Source organism: Pogoniulus pusillus, chromosome 6 (assembly GCF_015220805.1).
Source record: "Pogoniulus pusillus isolate bPogPus1 chromosome 6, bPogPus1.pri, whole genome shotgun sequence".
Lineage (NCBI taxonomy): Eukaryota > Metazoa > Chordata > Aves > Piciformes > Lybiidae > Pogoniulus > Pogoniulus pusillus.
The window spans coordinates 16,587,372-16,606,441 of NC_087269.1; the positions used below are offsets into that span (position 1 = coordinate 16,587,372).

The window sequence follows — 19,070 nt, forward strand, 5'->3', positions numbered from 1 at the left end:
AATACATGCTGGACAGAGAAAGTAAAGAGAGTAGTCCTGAGGAGTAGGACTTGGGAATGCTGGCTGATGAGAATCATGCACTTGTAGCTCAGAAAGTCAATTGAATCTTGGACAGCATCAAAAAAAAGTGTGGCCAGTAGGTCCAGGGAGGTAACTCTCCTCTACTCAGCTCTGATGAGATCCCATCTGAGCCCCCCAACACAAGAAGGACATAGAACTTTTAGAGCATGTCCAGAGGAAGGCCATGAACATGATCAGAGGGCTGAAGCACCTCTCTTACAAAGACAGGCTGAGAGAGTTAGGATTGTTTAGCCTGGAGAAGGGCTCTGGGAACACCTTACAGCAGCATTCCAGTATTTGAAGGGGGCCTATAGGACAGCCAAAGAGGGACTTTTTACAAAAGCAAGTAGTGATAGAACAAGCATTTAGTAGGTTTGAACTGGGCTGAGCTGGGGTTAATTCTCCTCAAAATATCTTTCTAATGTTGTGTTTTGCACTGCTGCAGCTGAGTGTTGATAACACACCAGTGTTGTGGCTACTGATAAGCTGAGAACCCAGGCTGGGTTTTTTCCAATATATCCCCACACCAAGATGCTGAGAGGACACAACCAAACCAGCTGATCCAGACTGGCCAAAGGGATATTCCATGCCATATGACATCAGCACAGATATAAAAACAAAGCGAAAGAAGGAAATCTGGGGGAAGATTCATCCATGGCATCTGTTCTCCAAAAGTAACCAAGTGTAGAGAGCCCTGCTTCCCAAGACTGACCATTGTCCTGTCCTGCTGATTAACTTCTCTGTGGTTCTGCTTCTGTGCAGTCTATTGCTTTGCTTGCTATCAATATTAAATTGTTTCTGTCTTATGACTGGCTTTTGTTATATTTCCCCCTCTCCCCTGTCTATTTAAGAGGGGGAGTGATAGAGTGGGTTTAGTGGGCATTTGGCCCCCAGCTGGGGGGCAAAACCACCACAAAGTGATAATGGTTTCAAACTAGAAGAAGTTAGATTCAGATTAGATATTAGAAAGAACTTCTTCACCATGAGGATGGTGAGGCACTAGAATAAGTTGTTCAAAGAAGATGTGGAGGCTCCAGCTCCAGGGGTATTCAAACCCAGACTGGATGGGGCCTTGAACTGCCTGGTCTAGTAGGTGTGTCTGCCTAAAGCAGGGGAATTTGAACTAGATTACTATTAAGGTGCCTTCCAACTGAAATCATTCTATGATTCAAAAAGGATTAAATATAACTAAATAAACATGAATTGTATACAGACTTTGTAAAAATGAACAGTCATAAATTATATGTGAAACGTTTACACTGCTAAGAGAACACGAAGAAAGTGCATAACCAACTTTTTTAATTTACCAAGATGTACAAAAGATTATTTTAACTCTTAATTAAAAAAAAAAAAATTAAAAAATAGAACAGGTGCAAAAAGAACAAATCCCCCAGATGACATATACAATTCCCACTTTCACAGTATCACAGTATCACAGTATTATCAGGGTTGGATGAGATCTCACAGATCATCAAGTCCAACCCTTTACCCACAGAGCTCAAGGCTAGACCATGGCACCAAGTGCCACATCCAATCCTGCCTTGAACAGCTCCAGGGACAGCGACTCCACACAGAGAGAGTGATTTCCCATTGGAATGGGCTGCCCAGGGAGGTGGTGGAGGCACCGTCCCTGGGGTCTTCAGGAAAAGACTGGATGAGGCACTTAGTGCCATGGTCTAGTTGATTGGTTAGGGCTGGGTGATAGGTTGGACTGGATGATCTTGGAGGTCTCTTCCAACCTGGTTGATTCTATGATTCTATGATACAACTCACAGAAACCTCCCCGGGCAGCCCATTCCAGTGTCCAATGACTCTCTCAGTGAAGAACTTTCTCCTCACCTCAAGCCTAAATCTCCCCTGGCACAGCCTGAGGCTGTGTCCTCTCGTTCTGGCGCTGGCCACCTGAGAGAAGAGAGCAACCTCCTCCTGGCCACAACCACCCCTCAGGTAGTTGTAGACAGCAACTTCTCCAGAGAGAGAGAAGAAATGGAACATAAATGAAAATATTTGCATCTGTTTACCATGACTTAGTGTTTATTAGTAGTAATGACTGTGTGAACAACTGATCACATTGCAACTCAATATTATCAATTTTGGATCTTTACTTTTACTTTAGCTTTAATCCAGCCATTATTGCACACATTTAAAGCAAACTCTGCAGCTGCAGCATGTTTACTTCATCAAGATGTTCTCAAGGCTGTGTCACCGTCATAACTTGCTAATTTTGGAGCAGCATCTGCCAAAATAAGACTATAACATCCCATTTTATGAGAATCATTAAAAAAATGTCTTTCTAACTGTGCAAGTAAACCTCTGCAAGCATCTTTTTCAGCAAAAAGGTAGTATGGAGCAAACATTCTCAGATAACACAGGAAAATTGATTTTGATACTATAGTTATTGAATACACATTTAAACACATGTGAACTACATAACTTTATGTAATGTATACAGTCATGACTCAAAAGAATCAATACTTGGAAAAAAAAAGCTGACTTTTTATTTGTTCTGGGAAGAGCAGGTAACAGCCATCTGCAGTATCTATGGCTGTCTCAGAGCTATTTTCACCCTCTAAGCTGAGCCACCACATGAACACAACTTTTCCAACCAACATGGTCATGCCAGGTAAGAACTATTTCATAATAAAAGTCATTGACTTGTAACTGCAGCTGTAGAAGTAGTGATGTGCTAGCAACACAGACTTAGATTCAGCCAGAGAAAGATTTTAGTATCATGGAGGTGGTTAGAAGATCAGGTATTGTGCTAGTTTGAAGCTAGCTAGAATGTTTTGGTGAGAAGAACTAGATTACAGGCTGTGAAAGGAAAACAATGGTGATGTCTACTTCACTCATAGGCTTACTGAGAGATACAAGAAGAAGACTCCAAACATAGATAAGGCACAACAACTTCTCCTGATGGGGAGCTCTGAGCTGCATCTCTCTAACCTCACCCTCCTTTTTTCTGACTAATCTACTTTGCTTCCTAACGTCCTGGCTGAACCTCCATTCTTCCTTGGGACTGGGGTAAGGTTGAGAGGGGTAGGGGGAAGGTGAAGGGGTGGTTGGAAGCCCCTCCTGGGGACTCAGGTTTCTGGGAGGGCTCTTGTGTTTCTGTATTACCTTTTACCTTGTATATTTCTGTATATAACTGTATATACTGTAAATATCTGCTTGTATATTGTGCTAAGCTGTAAATAATAAGCTTCAATCAATTTCTAGAGCCAGCTGAGTCTAGTCTGGGTGATTTCTAAAGTGGGGGGGGGCAGGGAACACCCAAACCATCACAGGTATGCTGACAGACATGGCTGGATGGGCTGTCTGCTACAGTAACTGTGGTTATCAAGCAAGTACTTAGACTAATGATGGGTAACAGCAGAGCTCAGCAAACTTGTACACCCTTGAGCCATCTCATCAGAACATCACAGTCATATAACAGTCATTTACCTGGTTCAGAATCACAATTTCACTTGGCTTTTGTGACATAGGCAAAGACAGACAAGGCAAGCTCTGTGTGAAGAGTCAGTTAAGGATTTTCCTAAATAGAAATGCTTTCTGCAGTCAAGTGGTTGAAGACTGTACAATGGACTGCCCACACTTCACAGTGTGGAATAAATCCCAGGATAAGTTTCCCTTTTGACAATCACTGGTTTCTCAGGGAAAACTGAATAGTCTTTTTAAAAAACTGGGGGCATACAATATTATCATTTTTACTGTTACCATATAGCACTTAATGTTTTGCAAAGCTGGGTCCCATTAAAAAGTTTTCAGAGCTTCTTGTAAACTTAGTATTTAGAGCAGTTACAGAAGCCACTTCTTGCTATTCAACAACCACATGTCACTTAATGCCACTCAAATTCACACGATGATTTTTAAATGCAAAATTATCATCAATCATATACAGTCTTCTGTAACAATAGAAAGCATTAAGACAGCTATTTTCTGTCTTAAATTTTCCTGGGAAGTAAAACTAATAACTGGTTTCTGCTTCAATGACTCTTAAAAGTAACACTGAGCTTGTGACCCAAGAGTACAGTTTACCAGGCACTTAAAAAAACCCCAAACTAAGCCTCTTTGAGCTCCTGCCAGCTTGCCCATCTCAACAATTTGTTTCACAGGCTACTGGGAGCCTGCATTCAAATAAGTCATTTTAATTACATCAGAGCCAAGGTCCCCAGAGCTTGTTGGATCCATGAGCCTGGAGCAGCCAGCCAAGCCTAGTGGCTCAGAGCTTGCAGGCCCAAGAGCTGTCTGAGATTTGCAGGTTTGAAACAGTCTGCTTTGTGGGTTGATTCCAAAGCTGAGATTAAAAAAAAAAAAGGCATTTCATTTTTCAGAACATGTCAAAGTCTTTGCTTTCCCTCTGATTAAGAGAACAAGCAAATTCTGAATGATCAGAACTCTTTTTAAAACATTTGTTCTTTCTTCCACTTACAGGGAAAGCCAAATGCTGAATGATCAAAATCCTTCATTAAATGTGACTAGCTTTTGCTAGGGTGGTTAACTACTGCCTTTGACTGCACATTTGGATTGTGGGAATTAAGTTTTACTGTTGGGAAGTGAGATCAAGGAAGCTTAAATGAGCTGCTGAAAACTATAGGGAAATTGTGACTACAATGTGATCCAAGCTGTCAGCTAGTCAAACCTCAAGACCATCCTTCTTCCTCAGGCCATATTACAACAACTGATGCTTCATGCCAAATGTCAAAATTCCTCATCATGTCACCTTTTCATGAGCCAAATCAGGATTAAGAGAGGAATCAGAAACATTCTGGGAACGTGAAAACCTGAAGTTTGCTTGAAAGTGCCCTTTAACGCCACATGTCTTAACTATGATGTATATGATCTTTAGGCTGACTGTAATCACCTCTGTCTAGCAGCCTGACACAATCCCCTGTTACAAACTGATACAAAAAAAAAGACACAGGTACTGCCAGGCAAGAGAGGAACCACTGTGGAGTGAAGCTGGGAAAAAAAGGCATAGACTAGGTAACCTCTGGATGCTATTTCCAGTCTGCATACAAATACATTCCATGCATATTAACAGCTGCTCTGGATTGTTTTCATTTGAGCTGAAATACCACCAGTACTTGCAAAATGTTACACAGAGATTTCACCTAAGACACTTCCAAGTTCAGTGTGTGAACAGTGTGCAGCCCTGAAGACTATAACTGATAAAGCATCAACATTATTTTCCAGCTGCTCATTCTAACTCTCTTTTAAATGCTAACAGGTATCTATCTCAACAGGAATGGGAGTCTGTGGGACAGCTGTCTTCACAATGCAAACACTTCAGATACCAGCGATGGACGTAGTATCTTAACCATGTATGTCAGGTGTTTTACAGGTTGAAGGAGGACCTTTTATATCTAATAACTACACACACAGAACCAGTGAGCAGAGAGAGCTTACATCAGCCAGTTTGCAGCAAATCTACAGCTGTTTCTAACAAAAGATTTAGTATCTGAATCAGATCTTCAAATGGATGATACAGAAGAATAGGATCACGATAGTCTGGTATTTAATAACTAAAAGCTACAACCTCAGAAAACATCCCTAGACACAAAGACAGGGGGGGAAAAAGAACGTTAGAAAGAAAGAAATACATTTAGAAAGAAAGAAATTTAGAAAGGAATTTAGAAAGAAAGGAAGAAAGGAGGAAAGCAAGAAAGAAAAGAAAGAAAGAAAAGTGAAACCAACATATTTACATTCCCGTAGAATATTTGGAGTAACAATCAATAAAAAGGTTTTGCTGCAAGGACCAGGCAACAGCAAATGTCAGGCTAACAAAATTACCTTACATTAAAACTACAGCCCTTCCTGATGATGAATTTTTTTGAATGTGAACTTCATTTTAATGTTAGCAGACTAGAATCTAAGCAATATTTAGAACTGGTTCATTTTCATTTTAGCAGGAACCTTATATCTACCCAAGCTACAGTAACATTCTAGGTAACTAAGCAAGAGTCTTGTGGTACTGGGGTAAGGAGCATAACTTCTCAAACTGACATTTTACACCACTAGATTGTAGCCACCCTTTTTGCAGTGATTCTCTGGATTTTGAAGCGGTGTTAATAGTACTCAGGAGAAAATAAGAAGTAACACTGCAGTCTACAAAACTATTAGAACTTTGTGGTAGTTTGGATGTTCCCTGCCCCCCACACACACTTTGGAAATCACCCAGACTAGACTCAGCTGGCACTGGAAATTGATTGAAGCTTATTTATTTGCACCTTAGCACAATATACAAGCAGATATTTACAATATATACATTTATATACAGAAATATACAAGATAAAAGGTAATACAGAAATAAACAAGGCAGAAGGTAATACAGATACACAACAGCCCTCCCAGAAACCTGAGTCCCCAGGAGGGGCACCCAATCACCCTTCCACCCATCTCTACCTTACCCCAGACGTTGCCTTGTGCCCCAGGAAAGAATGGAGGGCTGGCCAGGTGAGGTAGGAAGCAAGTGGATTAATCTATTATCTATGTTTATACTCTTGTTCTTATACATCTCAGCAAGCCTGTGAGTGAAATAGACATCACCATAATTTCCCTTTCACAGCCTGTGATCTAGTTCTTCTCACCTAAACATTCTAGCTAGCTTCAAACTAGCACACACGTACACAACTGAATGAAATTATGTCAGATGACGAAGAAATGGAGACTTGTATTATATTAACCATAGAGACAAACTAAGGACTAAAAATTGCAAAGAAGGTGCTTTTCAAATCTTATATGGTGAATTGTATATATATATATATGCACACTAAAATTTGCAGGTTAGGCAGTAAACTGATTGCCATGATACATAAAAAAAATAACAGGAATCACTGCTCACACTCCTGTTAGCTCCTGATTAAACCTAAACAGAATACCTGTTGTAACCAAAAATTCTTTATAGTAGGTTAAGGAATCAAAGACCTCCAGTCTAACACAGAGGGGTACAAATCAATAAGTGATGCCATAACTTCTTCTTTAAATATTTTAATTTTCTAAGGAATAATTTGTTGTTCAGCTCATCTGTTTTGTGGATTACACAGGTTTTTTCTTGCAAAAGCTCCTCTACTTAATATGTTGTTCATTCATTGATCAGGAAAGCTTTACAGTGACAACTTTATTGGCCCAGTTCATAAATGTGTTATGCCATTTGTAGCCAGTGCAACCACAAGAATATTAGTATAAAACATAAGGAGTATACAATTTCTCTTTCTTCCTGATGGTTGAAAAGGGACTCCTTCATTCCTTCAGTGTGGGAAGCACTGCAAGGTTTTATTTCCAGATGATGTAACTTTGGAAACCTCATACTTCCATTTGGTACATAAAAGTGCTGATTTCTACAGCTTTAGGATACAATTCTAAAGAAAGGCAGATTTCCACATTTACTCAACTGTTTTTTTCTGAAAAAGAGACTGACAGATAATTGGTAGTAAATGTTCAACCTTTCCCATCAAAGGAAGATCCACAAACTGACTGGCATTTCACAGAACTGAAAAAAATCACGTGTTTGATAGTTGCACATTGTCTTTCAAAATTCACAAATGTAGTAAAAAAATATTCACAGTAGGGGAAAAAAAATAAATCAAGGTTGAGGAATAATTTCACAGTGTAACTTTGTAACGAGTCCCTGGAGGAAATATCTGTTCCTTTTGTTCCCCTCTGCAAAGCTATGTAATTGATTCCTAACTGCTTTTTTAATGTTCACTATTCCTGTCAGAATCCCTTCGGAGATACATTAAAGTAACGAGGACTCTCTCCTGACACAGCCTCTCAAATGTTGGTATCTGGGATTCTCTGACACACATCACATTTCAGGCAGTGGGCCACAGTGGAAGCTGCAGTGCCAAAGGGCTGATAAATATTAATACAGAAGAATAAAGTATATGAAATTACATATTGGGATCCAGAGAAAACCAGGAAACTGTTGTCTTTTACCACAAAAGACACTCTCTTACAGGCACTGCTATGTTCCATCAAAAGATAAAAAAATAATCAAAGTGGATTTGCTTAACATGGATTATTAACTTCTTACAGAATCACAGAATGGGTTGGGTTGGAAGGGACCTCCAAAGGTCATCTGGTACAACCCTGCTGCAGTGAGCAAGGACACCCTCCCTTAGATCAGGTTGCCCAGAGCTTGTCAAGCTCCTCACCTTGAATGTCTCCAAGGATGGGGCCTCAACTACCTCCCTGGGCAGCCTGTTCCAGTATTCCACTACCCTCATGGTTAAGAACTTCCTCCTAACATCCAACCTAAATCTACTCTTCTCTAATTTCAGACCATTGCCTCTCGTCCTACCACTACAACCCTTCATAAACAATTTCCAGCATTCCTGTAGGCCCCCTTCAGGTACTGGCAGGCCACCAGCAGGTCTTCCCAGAGTATTCCCTTTTCCAGGCCAAATAACCCCATCTCCCTCAGCCTGTCCTCATAGGAATGGTGCTCCAGTCCCCCTGATCATTTTCACAGCCTTCCTCTGGACCTGCTCCATCAGGTCCACATTCTTCTTGTGTTGAGGATACCAGAGCTGGATGTAATACCCAGGTGAGGTCTCACCAGAGCAAAGTGGCATAATCACCTCTCAGCCTGCTGGCCATACTTCTTTTGATGCAAAGCTTGCAAGATTTTAGATGATGATTCTGTGATCCTAAGTGTTTTTGAAGAAAGGAGTTGGTCTTCATTAGGACTGAGAATTAGTTTGCCTCTCTCTGACCTTTCTTTCCCTTTTGCTGTACACAGGCACAGATCAGTAAAAGAAGAACGAAGAAGGATTTGGCTCAGCTTCTGAATTATACCCCAGTGACTGTTGTGCCAATGACATCAGCTATCATCTCTTGAGCTAAAAAGAGAGAGATATGGAAAAGATACGATTTTTTTTTAACCTGTGTTGTCTAATTAACCTTAATTAAGTTTGAGTTGAGCAATTTGGAGCAGTTTGCACAAGGGATATCCACTTCCTGGTTGGTTTTAGCTTTGAGAAAGGAAGGTTTCATACTACAAAGAAAAGTGTCCATATGAAATACCTACACTCATTCCCAATCTAAATTTAAGAGATGGTAGTGATGGAATTTCCATGTTTTTTGTCATTCTCCCCTTGTCAAGCAGTCTTTTAAAGAAAAGCACTAGAGTTACTGTAAAGATTCAATAATCCTCATAATTAAATTGAGAAAAAAATGAAATCTATTTCATTATTTGGGCATATGTTTCCTGAAACAGCACTAAAGTTGCTAATTATTTTCACCACAGATTTTAAGCTTAGTAAGATGATGACTCCTGAAATTTAATCAAACTTGCCAGTCACAATTTATCACAAAGTTCTCCCCATCCACTGTGGCTCGCCATCTCACAGCTCACAGACACCATTGCTCAATGATGCACAGTCTTGACTTTATTACACACTGGGTGGTAGCATGGAAGGCTTTTCATTCAAAACGTCCTTTATGGGAATAACTTAATAGAAAATTATAAAATTAAAAACAAAGGGGAAAAAAACCCAAACATTTTAATTCAGCAACTTAAGGGAAGGGGAGATGTGGTTCTCCCTGCTTCTTGTTAGAAGGACACTACTTGATAAATTACCCCTGTTGCAAATAGATCACAACTTCACTGCTGTCTGGTCTGAAATTTTTCATATGACATATCTGTCTCAGAATTTTCTTCCATAGTGGAAAATTTCTGTCATTTAGCTATTTTTGAGAATGCAACAGTGACAAGAACAAGCCCTTCAAATCAGTGGATTTTAGGCACTTAAATCTTCCTTTACTTCATTTTCTTACTTGAAAATTTGGGAAGACAAGAGCATCTTCCTTCCCAGAGGGCATTGTGAAGATAAGGTTGTCATTTATTTCTGAAACATTCTGGCTAGTCTAGGGAAATACATATGGAAACTCACATTTTCTTTCTCAGAAGAATTTGGAAGGTATGTCAGATACAAAGCCTGAACACAAGAAAGAAAAAGTAATGCTTATTGCAGCTGTTCATGAGTGACCTTTGTCCATTTTGTGTTACTGAACATCTCAGGGTTCTAGATAAAAGCAGCAGATATAATGATACATAATCATACCCAAGGCAGGTAAATTTGGCTGCAAAAGAAAAGTAACACTGGCATTTCTTAAACCCCTTGTCTTTCCCTAGTGCAGTCTCCAAAAACCTATTTAACAGAGCACACATTAACTTGCATATAATAGCATTTGCAACATTATGGTGAGGCAAAGAGTTTATGTTTTGGATGCTCTCCAAATATAAGACAGGCAGAAAGACACTAACATAATCTATTTAGTTCATTAGGAAACTTCCACCCTTAGATGCTTGATAGCAGATCAACCTATTATGCAATTTTGTGTTTTCTTTTGAAGCATCTAGCATTGACAGGGTTTTTGAGACAGGATACTTGACTAAATGGATCATTAGCCTGATCATCTCACCAGGATTCTACATGAAATGAGGATGCTAAGCATCTGAGCCTGGCAAGCACATATATAGACAGCTGAAATGAAGCTGGGGCTCAGATTATTGCTGCAACTCACAAACAAACAATGAGTCAATGCTGCATGTAAATACAGATGCTAAAAGCAGTGTTCATTTCATAAGGAATATATAGGAAAGATTAACGTAAAATCTTGACACAATATGTTTGCATTCTCCTATAATGACACCAATAAACAACTTTAATATTGATTTTTATTATTAAAATACCCTAAGGCAAACACATATTAAGCCAGATAAATGCAAATGTCAGTATAAGTGCAGCCAAGAGCATTCAGACCAGAAATACTACCTATTACTACCAAGACTGGCAAGCCTGACTAAACAGAACTCCACAAAGACTTCTGAATGTCAGGTTTTAAAAGCAGGATGATCCTCAATCTTTACTTCATATCACAATCTACAGAAACTACCTCAGACCTTCTAGCTCAACCTGTACCACTCAATATCCCTTCTTCCTGCAAAATGCCAGCACAATCCCTGTTAAAATTGTGTCGTTCTAGAACAGGACAGTTTTGTAGAGGTTGCACAGTTCCAAACACCATTGCCTTGTTTCTTGTTAAGTTTCAAAAACTACCTGTGCTAGTTTGAAGCTAGCTAGGATGTTTTGGTGAGAAGGACTAGATTACAGGCTGTGAAATGAAAACAAGAGTGATGTCTACTTCACTCATAGGCTTGCTGAGATGTATAAAAACAAGAATCAAAACATAGATAAGGCACAACAACTTCTCCTGATGGGGAGCTCTGAGCTGCATCTCTCTCTCTAACCTCACCCTCCGTTTCTTTGACTAATCCACTTTGCTTCCTAACCCCCTGGCCGAACCTCCATTCTTCCTTGGGACTGGGGAAAGGTTGAGAGGAGTAGGGGGAAGGTGAAGGGGTGGTTGGAAGCCCCTCCTTGGGACTTAGGTTTCTGGGAGGGGAGTTGTGTTTCTGTATTACCTTTTACCTTGTATATTTCTGTATATAACTGTATATACTGTAAATATCTGCTTGTATATTGTGCTCAGATGTAAATAATAAGCTTCAATCAATTTCCAGAGCTGGCTGAGTCTAGTCTGGGTGATTTCTAAAGTGGGGGGGGGCAGGGAACACCCAAACCATCACAGGTATGCTGACGCACAATGGGCTGTCTGCTACAGTAACTGTGGTTATCAAGCAAGTACTTAGACTAATGATGGGTAATAGCAGAGCTCAGCAAAGTTGTACTTGTGGGGGGGTGGGTAACACCCAAACCATCACATTTCCTCACCTCAGCAATGCCAAAAAAATATATATGTATATATTTATGAACTTACTTTTCAGATGTAAGCAGGCTCCGTTAGTGAAAATAAGTCTTGTGAAGTTGGAACATTTTTACCACATAATATAGAATCAAACTAAGATATTCTGCATACTTGATTAGGAAGAAAAAAGGAACTGAAAATGCAGACTCAGAAATAAAAACAAGACAGATCTATTTCTGAGAATAAATGGTACCTTGTTCCTATCATATAAGGCATGGTTATCCAGTATCATCTTCCTTTCGTGAGCAGCATACCTCCGCAAATCACGTCCAAATTGCTGTAAAAGATGTAACAAATGTCACCAATTCTGGAAAAAACTCAATTTGTTACCCTTTTTATAAGCATTTCAACACCACACCAAATAATAAAGTAACATGTAAAAAACACCTGCATTAAAAGACTATCATCTGAAAAACTGTGTCATCTGAAAGGATAACATTCTGACAGACAGCGGTCACGTACAGTGGCCATTGTACAAGAAAGTAAGCCTGTGAGAGACTTCCACAGTTTGCAGCTGAATTACCTCAACAGGGAGTAGGAGCTAGTGAGGCAGAGGAAGATGGAATCATTGTCTAATCAACATCACCAAGTGCATTTTTAGTGTAGACACAGACCTACAGAGTTGAGAGAAAGGCTACTCAAGTAGCCAAGCGCTTTCAGAATACAGACCCCAAAGTCTATAGAATCTAATCCAAGGTCAAAACAGATACATTTCTGTTCCTCCAGAAAGAAAATTGATTGAATTAACTCATCAGCTCTGCATGAGGACACATCAATTGAAACATTCTTCCTAGCCTAAAACATCCTGATTCCAATTAACCTGAGTAGAACATGGTGGCAACACACCTGTACTGCTTCTAGCACATCAAAAAGATCATTCAGAGCAGGCTCAGGAGACTTCTGTTAGGTAATGTAATCACTCCCTAAGAAAATTAACAGCAGTAGGCAAGCATGTAGAACAGATTAAACACTTCATTCGGTTTGGAGAGTGATTAATCATTTGAGTTTTCAGCTGTGTTAGCATTTAGATTTTGGGGTTTAGGGGTTGGATTTTTTTGGGGGGGGGGGAGGGGGTTTTGTTAGCTTTGAAAATATGGTGCTATTTTATGTTATACCCACTGCCTATAGTGTCTCCTGTGAAATATTCATCACTACGAATTTTCTTAACTTACCAAATCATTAATTGTAAAATGTATTTTACTATGGTTCAAATCTAATATGTCATTTTTTTTTTCCCAAGGTAAAACGCTTAATTAAAATGTAACCCAAACAAAACTTTTTATCTACCCAACATTTTATCTGAAAATAAAAATGTCAAATTATTTGCAGTTTCCTATAAAACAGGGGTCCTCAAACTACAGCCCACAGGCTGGATACGGCCCCCTAGGGTCCTCAATCCGGCCTGACGGTATTTACAGAACCCCCTGTTATGAAGGGGGCTAGATGAAATCTGAGTTTGGGGTGAAATGCAATGAGGCTGATTCAAAAGTTATTAAATAACTTATTAATACACACAAAATAATTCTCCCAAACTTATTTACAAGTTCTTGGATGTGGTTAGCAGAACTGTTTTACAGAATGTTTATATACGATGGAATTAGGTTTTAGAAATGTCACTGAGAGAGAGTCTGGCAGCTTAATTCACCGCTTCTGAGGTTCATTAAATCCCTTTAGCAACCTGAATAAATAATTCAGAATACTCACTAGTCCTCAGTCTTAATGTTTGTGGCCCAGAGCATATGCAGGAAAAATATTCAATAGAAGTCCTGTGGTGAATTCCACGTGGGCTGCGATGTGGAATCGGCTGCTGGCTGAGGTGGCTGAGGTGGCAGGTGAGCGAGGAACGAACTAGCACACAAGCTCCTATTCACCTTTCATAGGACAATGGCCGAGGCCAATGGTCTCATTGGCCACACTATCACCCAGTCACCTTTGGCAATCACCCAAATATACCCAAAAATGGAAGAATCCACAGACTGTTAGCTTCCAAAAATGGGGGGCACATACACCTTGCACGCAACAGGGGTGTGGCCCTTGTGAAACCCCTCTCATGTGACGGGATTAAACCAGACTAGGTCGTCTGGGTTTCCTTTGTCCTCTTTTCCCACCTCTGGCTGCAATGCAGGCAGGCAGGTAAATATGTCTGGACAAGACAGGACATGCTCAAGCCCATTTTGTGCCCTTTGGGACTCTCCACACCCCCTGCCCCCCTCCCACCAGGGGTTGGGGGGGAAGCCAAGCAGCCACTTCCTGCCACTTAATCCACTCGCCGGCCTCTGCAGCCCCCAAGCTCCCGCCAGGACTGGGCTGGAACCAAACTATAGTTCGGCCCCCGAAACTATTAGGCTGGAACCAAACTGTAGTCCAGCCCCCGACAGCGTCTGAGGGACAGTGAACTGGCCCCCTGTTTAAAAAGTTTGAGGACCCCTGCTATAAACCAAGTAGCAAGTCAGAACATCTCTTCCTCAAAGGTTTAATTTCCTGTAAAATCCTGTGTGCTAGTTTGAAGCAGGGTAGAAAGTTTTGGTGAGAAGAACTAGATCATAGGCTGTGAAAGGAAAACAATGGTGATGTCTGCTCCCCTCAGAGTCTTGCTGAAGAAGAAATGAAAACATTAGCTAATACTCTCACCATTTTGTCACACTGCCTTGGGCTTCTGACTGAGCTGCATCTCCCTAACCTCACCTTCCACTCACCTTTGCTTCTTAACCTCTTGGCTGAACCTCCATTCTTCCTTAGCACTGGGGTAAGGTTGAGAGGGGCAGGGGGAAGGTGCAGGGGTGGTTGAGAGCCCCTCCTGGGGACTCAGGTTTCTGGGAGGGGAGTTGTGTTTCTGTATTACCTTTTACCTTCTATATTTCTGTATATAACTGTATATATTGTAAATATCTGCTTGTATATTGTGCTAGCTGTAAATAAATAGCTTCATTCAATTTCCAGAGCCGGCTGAGTCTAGTCTGGGTGATTCCTAAAATGGGGGGGGAACACCCAAACCATCACATTCTGTGACACATTCCAAATCATGTCTCTACTCAATAGCCAATTAAGTTGCTTGTTAGCACTAGCACGATGCAAAAAGACAATGTGAGTGACTGAAAATCTAGTACTTCAGTCTCTGAATCTAAACACCAAGCTGAGGAAAACAGATGTTCGGTTCTCTAAAGAGGCATCCGCAAATGTCAGCGATGAGTTCATCAGCTGCAATCTATGATCACAGGTTGATGACAGCAGGAAAAGTAATGTGTGGAGAGAACATACATTATTTAAAGCATCCCTGTACTCTGAGTGATCCTGCAACAGCAAAGATAGACTTGGCAATGCTAAGAAAATACAGACTGTTGTGGTTACTTACCCTGGAGCCCGTCCAGCCTAACAGAGCGTACGCATATTGTTCAAAGGGTGTTACGACCAGATCCACACGGATTGCCTTCCAGTCTTTGACTTCTGCCATACCAATTTTTTCTGACATGTTGTAACTGCTGTTCTCTGCTCTTGGCTGATATAATTTTAAAATTGCAAAACACTTCTGAAAATGATCCATGGCGTCAACATTTCTGTTTGGTAGTTGTTCCTTTACAAATGTTGATTCAACCATATCACAGTAGAGGAGTAAGCCCTAAAGAGAAGACATTGCTCACACTGAATTTCTGAATTGTTTTTACTGTAATTCCAGAATTTTTAGGCAGATGTCTTAAAAATTCATATAAATGCAGTTTCAGTACAGGACTATACCAGGACAAATCTGGACTAAGTAGAGACATAAACCAGCTGCAGCTTTGTGCACCAAAACATTCTAGCTAGCTTCAAACTCGCACAAGCTCTTTGAAAAACATTAGCAGATCCTTTGAGGGAAATCTGCAGTGGTAGTGATTTGCAATTCTTCCCCTCCAACCTTTACTCCTAAGCTTTTTGTAGTCATAATGACAGAAATTTCTGAGTAAGGGGATTGATGCTTTCCCACTTGGCAGACATCTAGGAAAACAGATTAGTCCAGACAGTTAGCTGACAGATTCCAAACAGGGAACATTTGGACTGTGTCTGTTGTGTGATATCTCCTTGTGGCAAGGTCAGGAGTCTCCAGAGAGATGAAGGAAGTGCATAAAAAAAACTGTTGATCCTCAAGAGACAAATTTCATTAAAACATAAACAAGATTTTCTCTTTATAGTAATGAACACTCATAGTGAGAAAAATGGAAGCAATAGACCATTGTAAATTAATTCCTTCTAATTCATCACTAGGATTGGGTGAGAAGAGGTTGTGCTTTCTTCCAGCTTTGCTCTGGAGCCAGCAACTTTTCAAAGGCTGAATGGAGTTGCAGTTAACTCCACACTATCTATTCTTGGCCCTTGTCATACCTTCCTGTCTCTGTGTCTGTTCTTTTCATTTCTAGGCAGCTTCCAAGGCACCTGTCACAGTTGATACCAGTGTTTGTGTCCTTTTTGTTCAGATGAAGTTGAAATCTTCCCAGTTGTGGTGCAGTAAATCAGGAATTAGAGCACTACAAAAGGAATGGAGTTCCTGCTGTAGGTGGGAAGTCTTAGTAGGATTTTTGTTTCTTATCACTTGAGAAATCAAATAAGATACCACAAGCAGCAGCGGTTTCTCTCTTCATGGGCAAGCAGTTTCTCAGTGAGATCTGAGGACAGTCACATATAGCCACTAGTACCCCATATTTTGACTTTTAGTGTGTAAGCTTTTAAGAAGACTTCTGTGTCTGTAATAAACAAAATATCCCTGACCCAAAATGTTTTGGCCTTTTGAGACATTAATTTTTAACTACTAGTTATATATTGTATCCTGTACTTCATCAATATTTCCATGCTAATACTTAGCTCTGTTATCATATTATATATGATCTCTTCTGCATCAGCTTTATTTAGTTTGCAGAGTAATTTCTCCAGCTTGCTACTCATTACAGGAGTATGTAGATGTAAACAAAACCAAGGTGCACCTGATATGTCAGCCTCTGCAGTATTGCTCACACTGAGAATGAAAAATTTCCCTTTTAAGTCAAGTCATTCTGGATACTGCACTTGACAAAGGTCCTCCCTTTGAGATCTCTCAGCTGCTTGAAGACTACAATTTCTGCCTATTAAACCACAGTGTTTTAAAATGACCCTACTGTTTCTTTTCCTCATCTTGCTTTCATATTTAGGAACTTCAAGAAAACAGTCCTTGAGGTCCCTGAGATTTGACATCAAGCATTAATGACAATGTTAGAGCAAATCAGCATTGGAGCCTGCCTACTGCTGTTTCCCCTTGCTGACCAGGCTGTGCTTTATAGATGAATGCATTTCAAATATTTGCAGATAGCCAGAGTTTAGAAGGGTTATTACAAAGCTATTCTAAAACTACCTCTCTCTGGGTTATTCAATATTTTGTTGGGTTTTTTTCATAGTTTGTTGTCTGTGCAATTGCTAAAATTAATAGTAAGAGTTTAAGACTACATGGACCACTTCAGCTTAGTATCTACTACAACTTAAAAAATAAAAGGAATTAAACAATAATTACACAAGCACTGAGTCCAACAAGAAGTTGAAAATTGATCAAGTCAGGATATCACCTTTAAATATGAGCCAAGCCCAATTCATATCCAGTGGGATAATGTTTCCAATTAACCTAATTTGATTAGGCATTGGACTTCACTATCACCCCATATCATAAAGCTGAAATGGCACTTCTGTATATTCTGAAAAATTACTACCTGAAGGAGTAGTTGACTATAGAGACTGTGTCATGTTTTGGCTCCTGCTAGCTGCCAAAGAGCTGCCTTCTCATTCCTCTGTGTCAGGGAATCTGCAGTTCTTTGCAGTTTTCAGCTTGATCTATACACCATAAAGTGCTGTAGAGCTTGTTTACACAATTGAGTTTTAAAATGGGGACATTTTAATTTCTCAAATTTACAACACCATCAAACCCAAATGTATGTTTTCAGGGCAGTTATGCTAATACTCTGAACAGTTTTTTGGTTTTAGACTGATTATGTACTTTTATTTACATAGACTGAATGCAGGTAAATCAATAGCATTGATGTTGGAGTAAATCCATGATCAGACTGGGGAAAAGTGTGAATTTTCAGAAAAATATGAAATCAATAACTGAAAAAAAAATCCATCAAAATACAGCTATTAGCATTATTGGTAATTTTAATTAAATCCTATGCTATTTTTAGTGTTACAGGCTGTCACTGACTATTATTGGTGGCTGGACTAATTCTTTTAAAGCTATGTAGGACCAATTTATACTACCTGAAAAAGTAATCCAGTATGTTCCTCTGAAAGATATCTATTTTGTTGATCTTGATTTCCTTCTGACATCACAGAATCACAGAACTTGGTTGGAAGGGACCTTTAGAGATCGAGTCCACCCCCACTGTCAAGGCAAGATTGCCTAGGGCAGTTCATACAGGTATGCATCCAAGCAGGTTTTGAAAGTCTCCAGAGAAGGAGAGTCCACAACCTCTGTGGGCAGCCTGTGCCAGTGCTCTGTCACCCTCACTGTCAAGAAGTTTCTCCTCATCTTGAGGTGAAGCCTTCTATGGTCCAATTTGTGGCCATTGTTCCTTGTCTTATTGCTGCTAACCAGTGAAAAGAGATTTGCACCATCCACTTGACACCTGTCAGATATTTGTACACATTGATAAGATCTCTTCTCAGTCTTGTATTCTCCAGACTAAACAGCTCCAGGTCTCTCTCCATGGGGGGAGATGCTTAAGTCCCCCAGTCATCCTCCTGACTCTCTGCTGGACTTTTTCCAGCAGGTCCCTGTCTCTCTTGAACTGGGGAGCTCAGAACCAGACACAGCATTTCAGGTGTGGTCACACCAGGGCAGAGTTGAGTAGGAGAAGAACCTCCCTAGACTTGCTGGCCACACTTTTCCTGATGCACCCCAGGATGCCATTTGCTTTCTTGACCACAAGGCCACATTGCTGGCCCATGTGGAACTTGCTGTCTACCAGGACTCCGAGGTCTGTCTCTACAGAACTGCTTAATAAAGTGAAGTTTGGGCTGTTGGGTTTATTTTCCAGTGAAACACCTGTAGCTAATCCAAAATAGGATGTAAGCATCCTATTGTCAGAAAAATCCTATGTTCAGAAAAATCTCACATAGGTGAGATAGATGGAATTCCATAAAGTGTAACAGGTCAAGGAACTGATGCCTGGGAGCAGTTGAATCTGTTAGGGTGAGAAATCTTTAGCAAATGGCATCAAAGGCTTGATGAACAACATGAAATTGCA

General features: G+C 40.2%; 1 protein-coding gene across 1 annotated transcript in view; it reads right to left on the reverse strand.

The window, feature by feature from the left end:
- DNTT (DNA nucleotidylexotransferase) overlaps nucleotides 1–19,070 on the reverse strand; it is a 125,333-nt gene that overhangs the window by 26,637 nt on the left and 79,626 nt on the right. The window contains exons 9-10 of the mRNA XM_064144663.1: nucleotides 15,185–15,448; nucleotides 12,026–12,109 (exon numbers count right to left, since the gene is read on the reverse strand). Of these exons, the coding sequence (XP_064000733.1) occupies nucleotides 12,026–12,109; nucleotides 15,185–15,448 (348 nt within the window). The remainder of the gene's footprint in view (nucleotides 1–12,025; nucleotides 12,110–15,184; nucleotides 15,449–19,070) is intronic.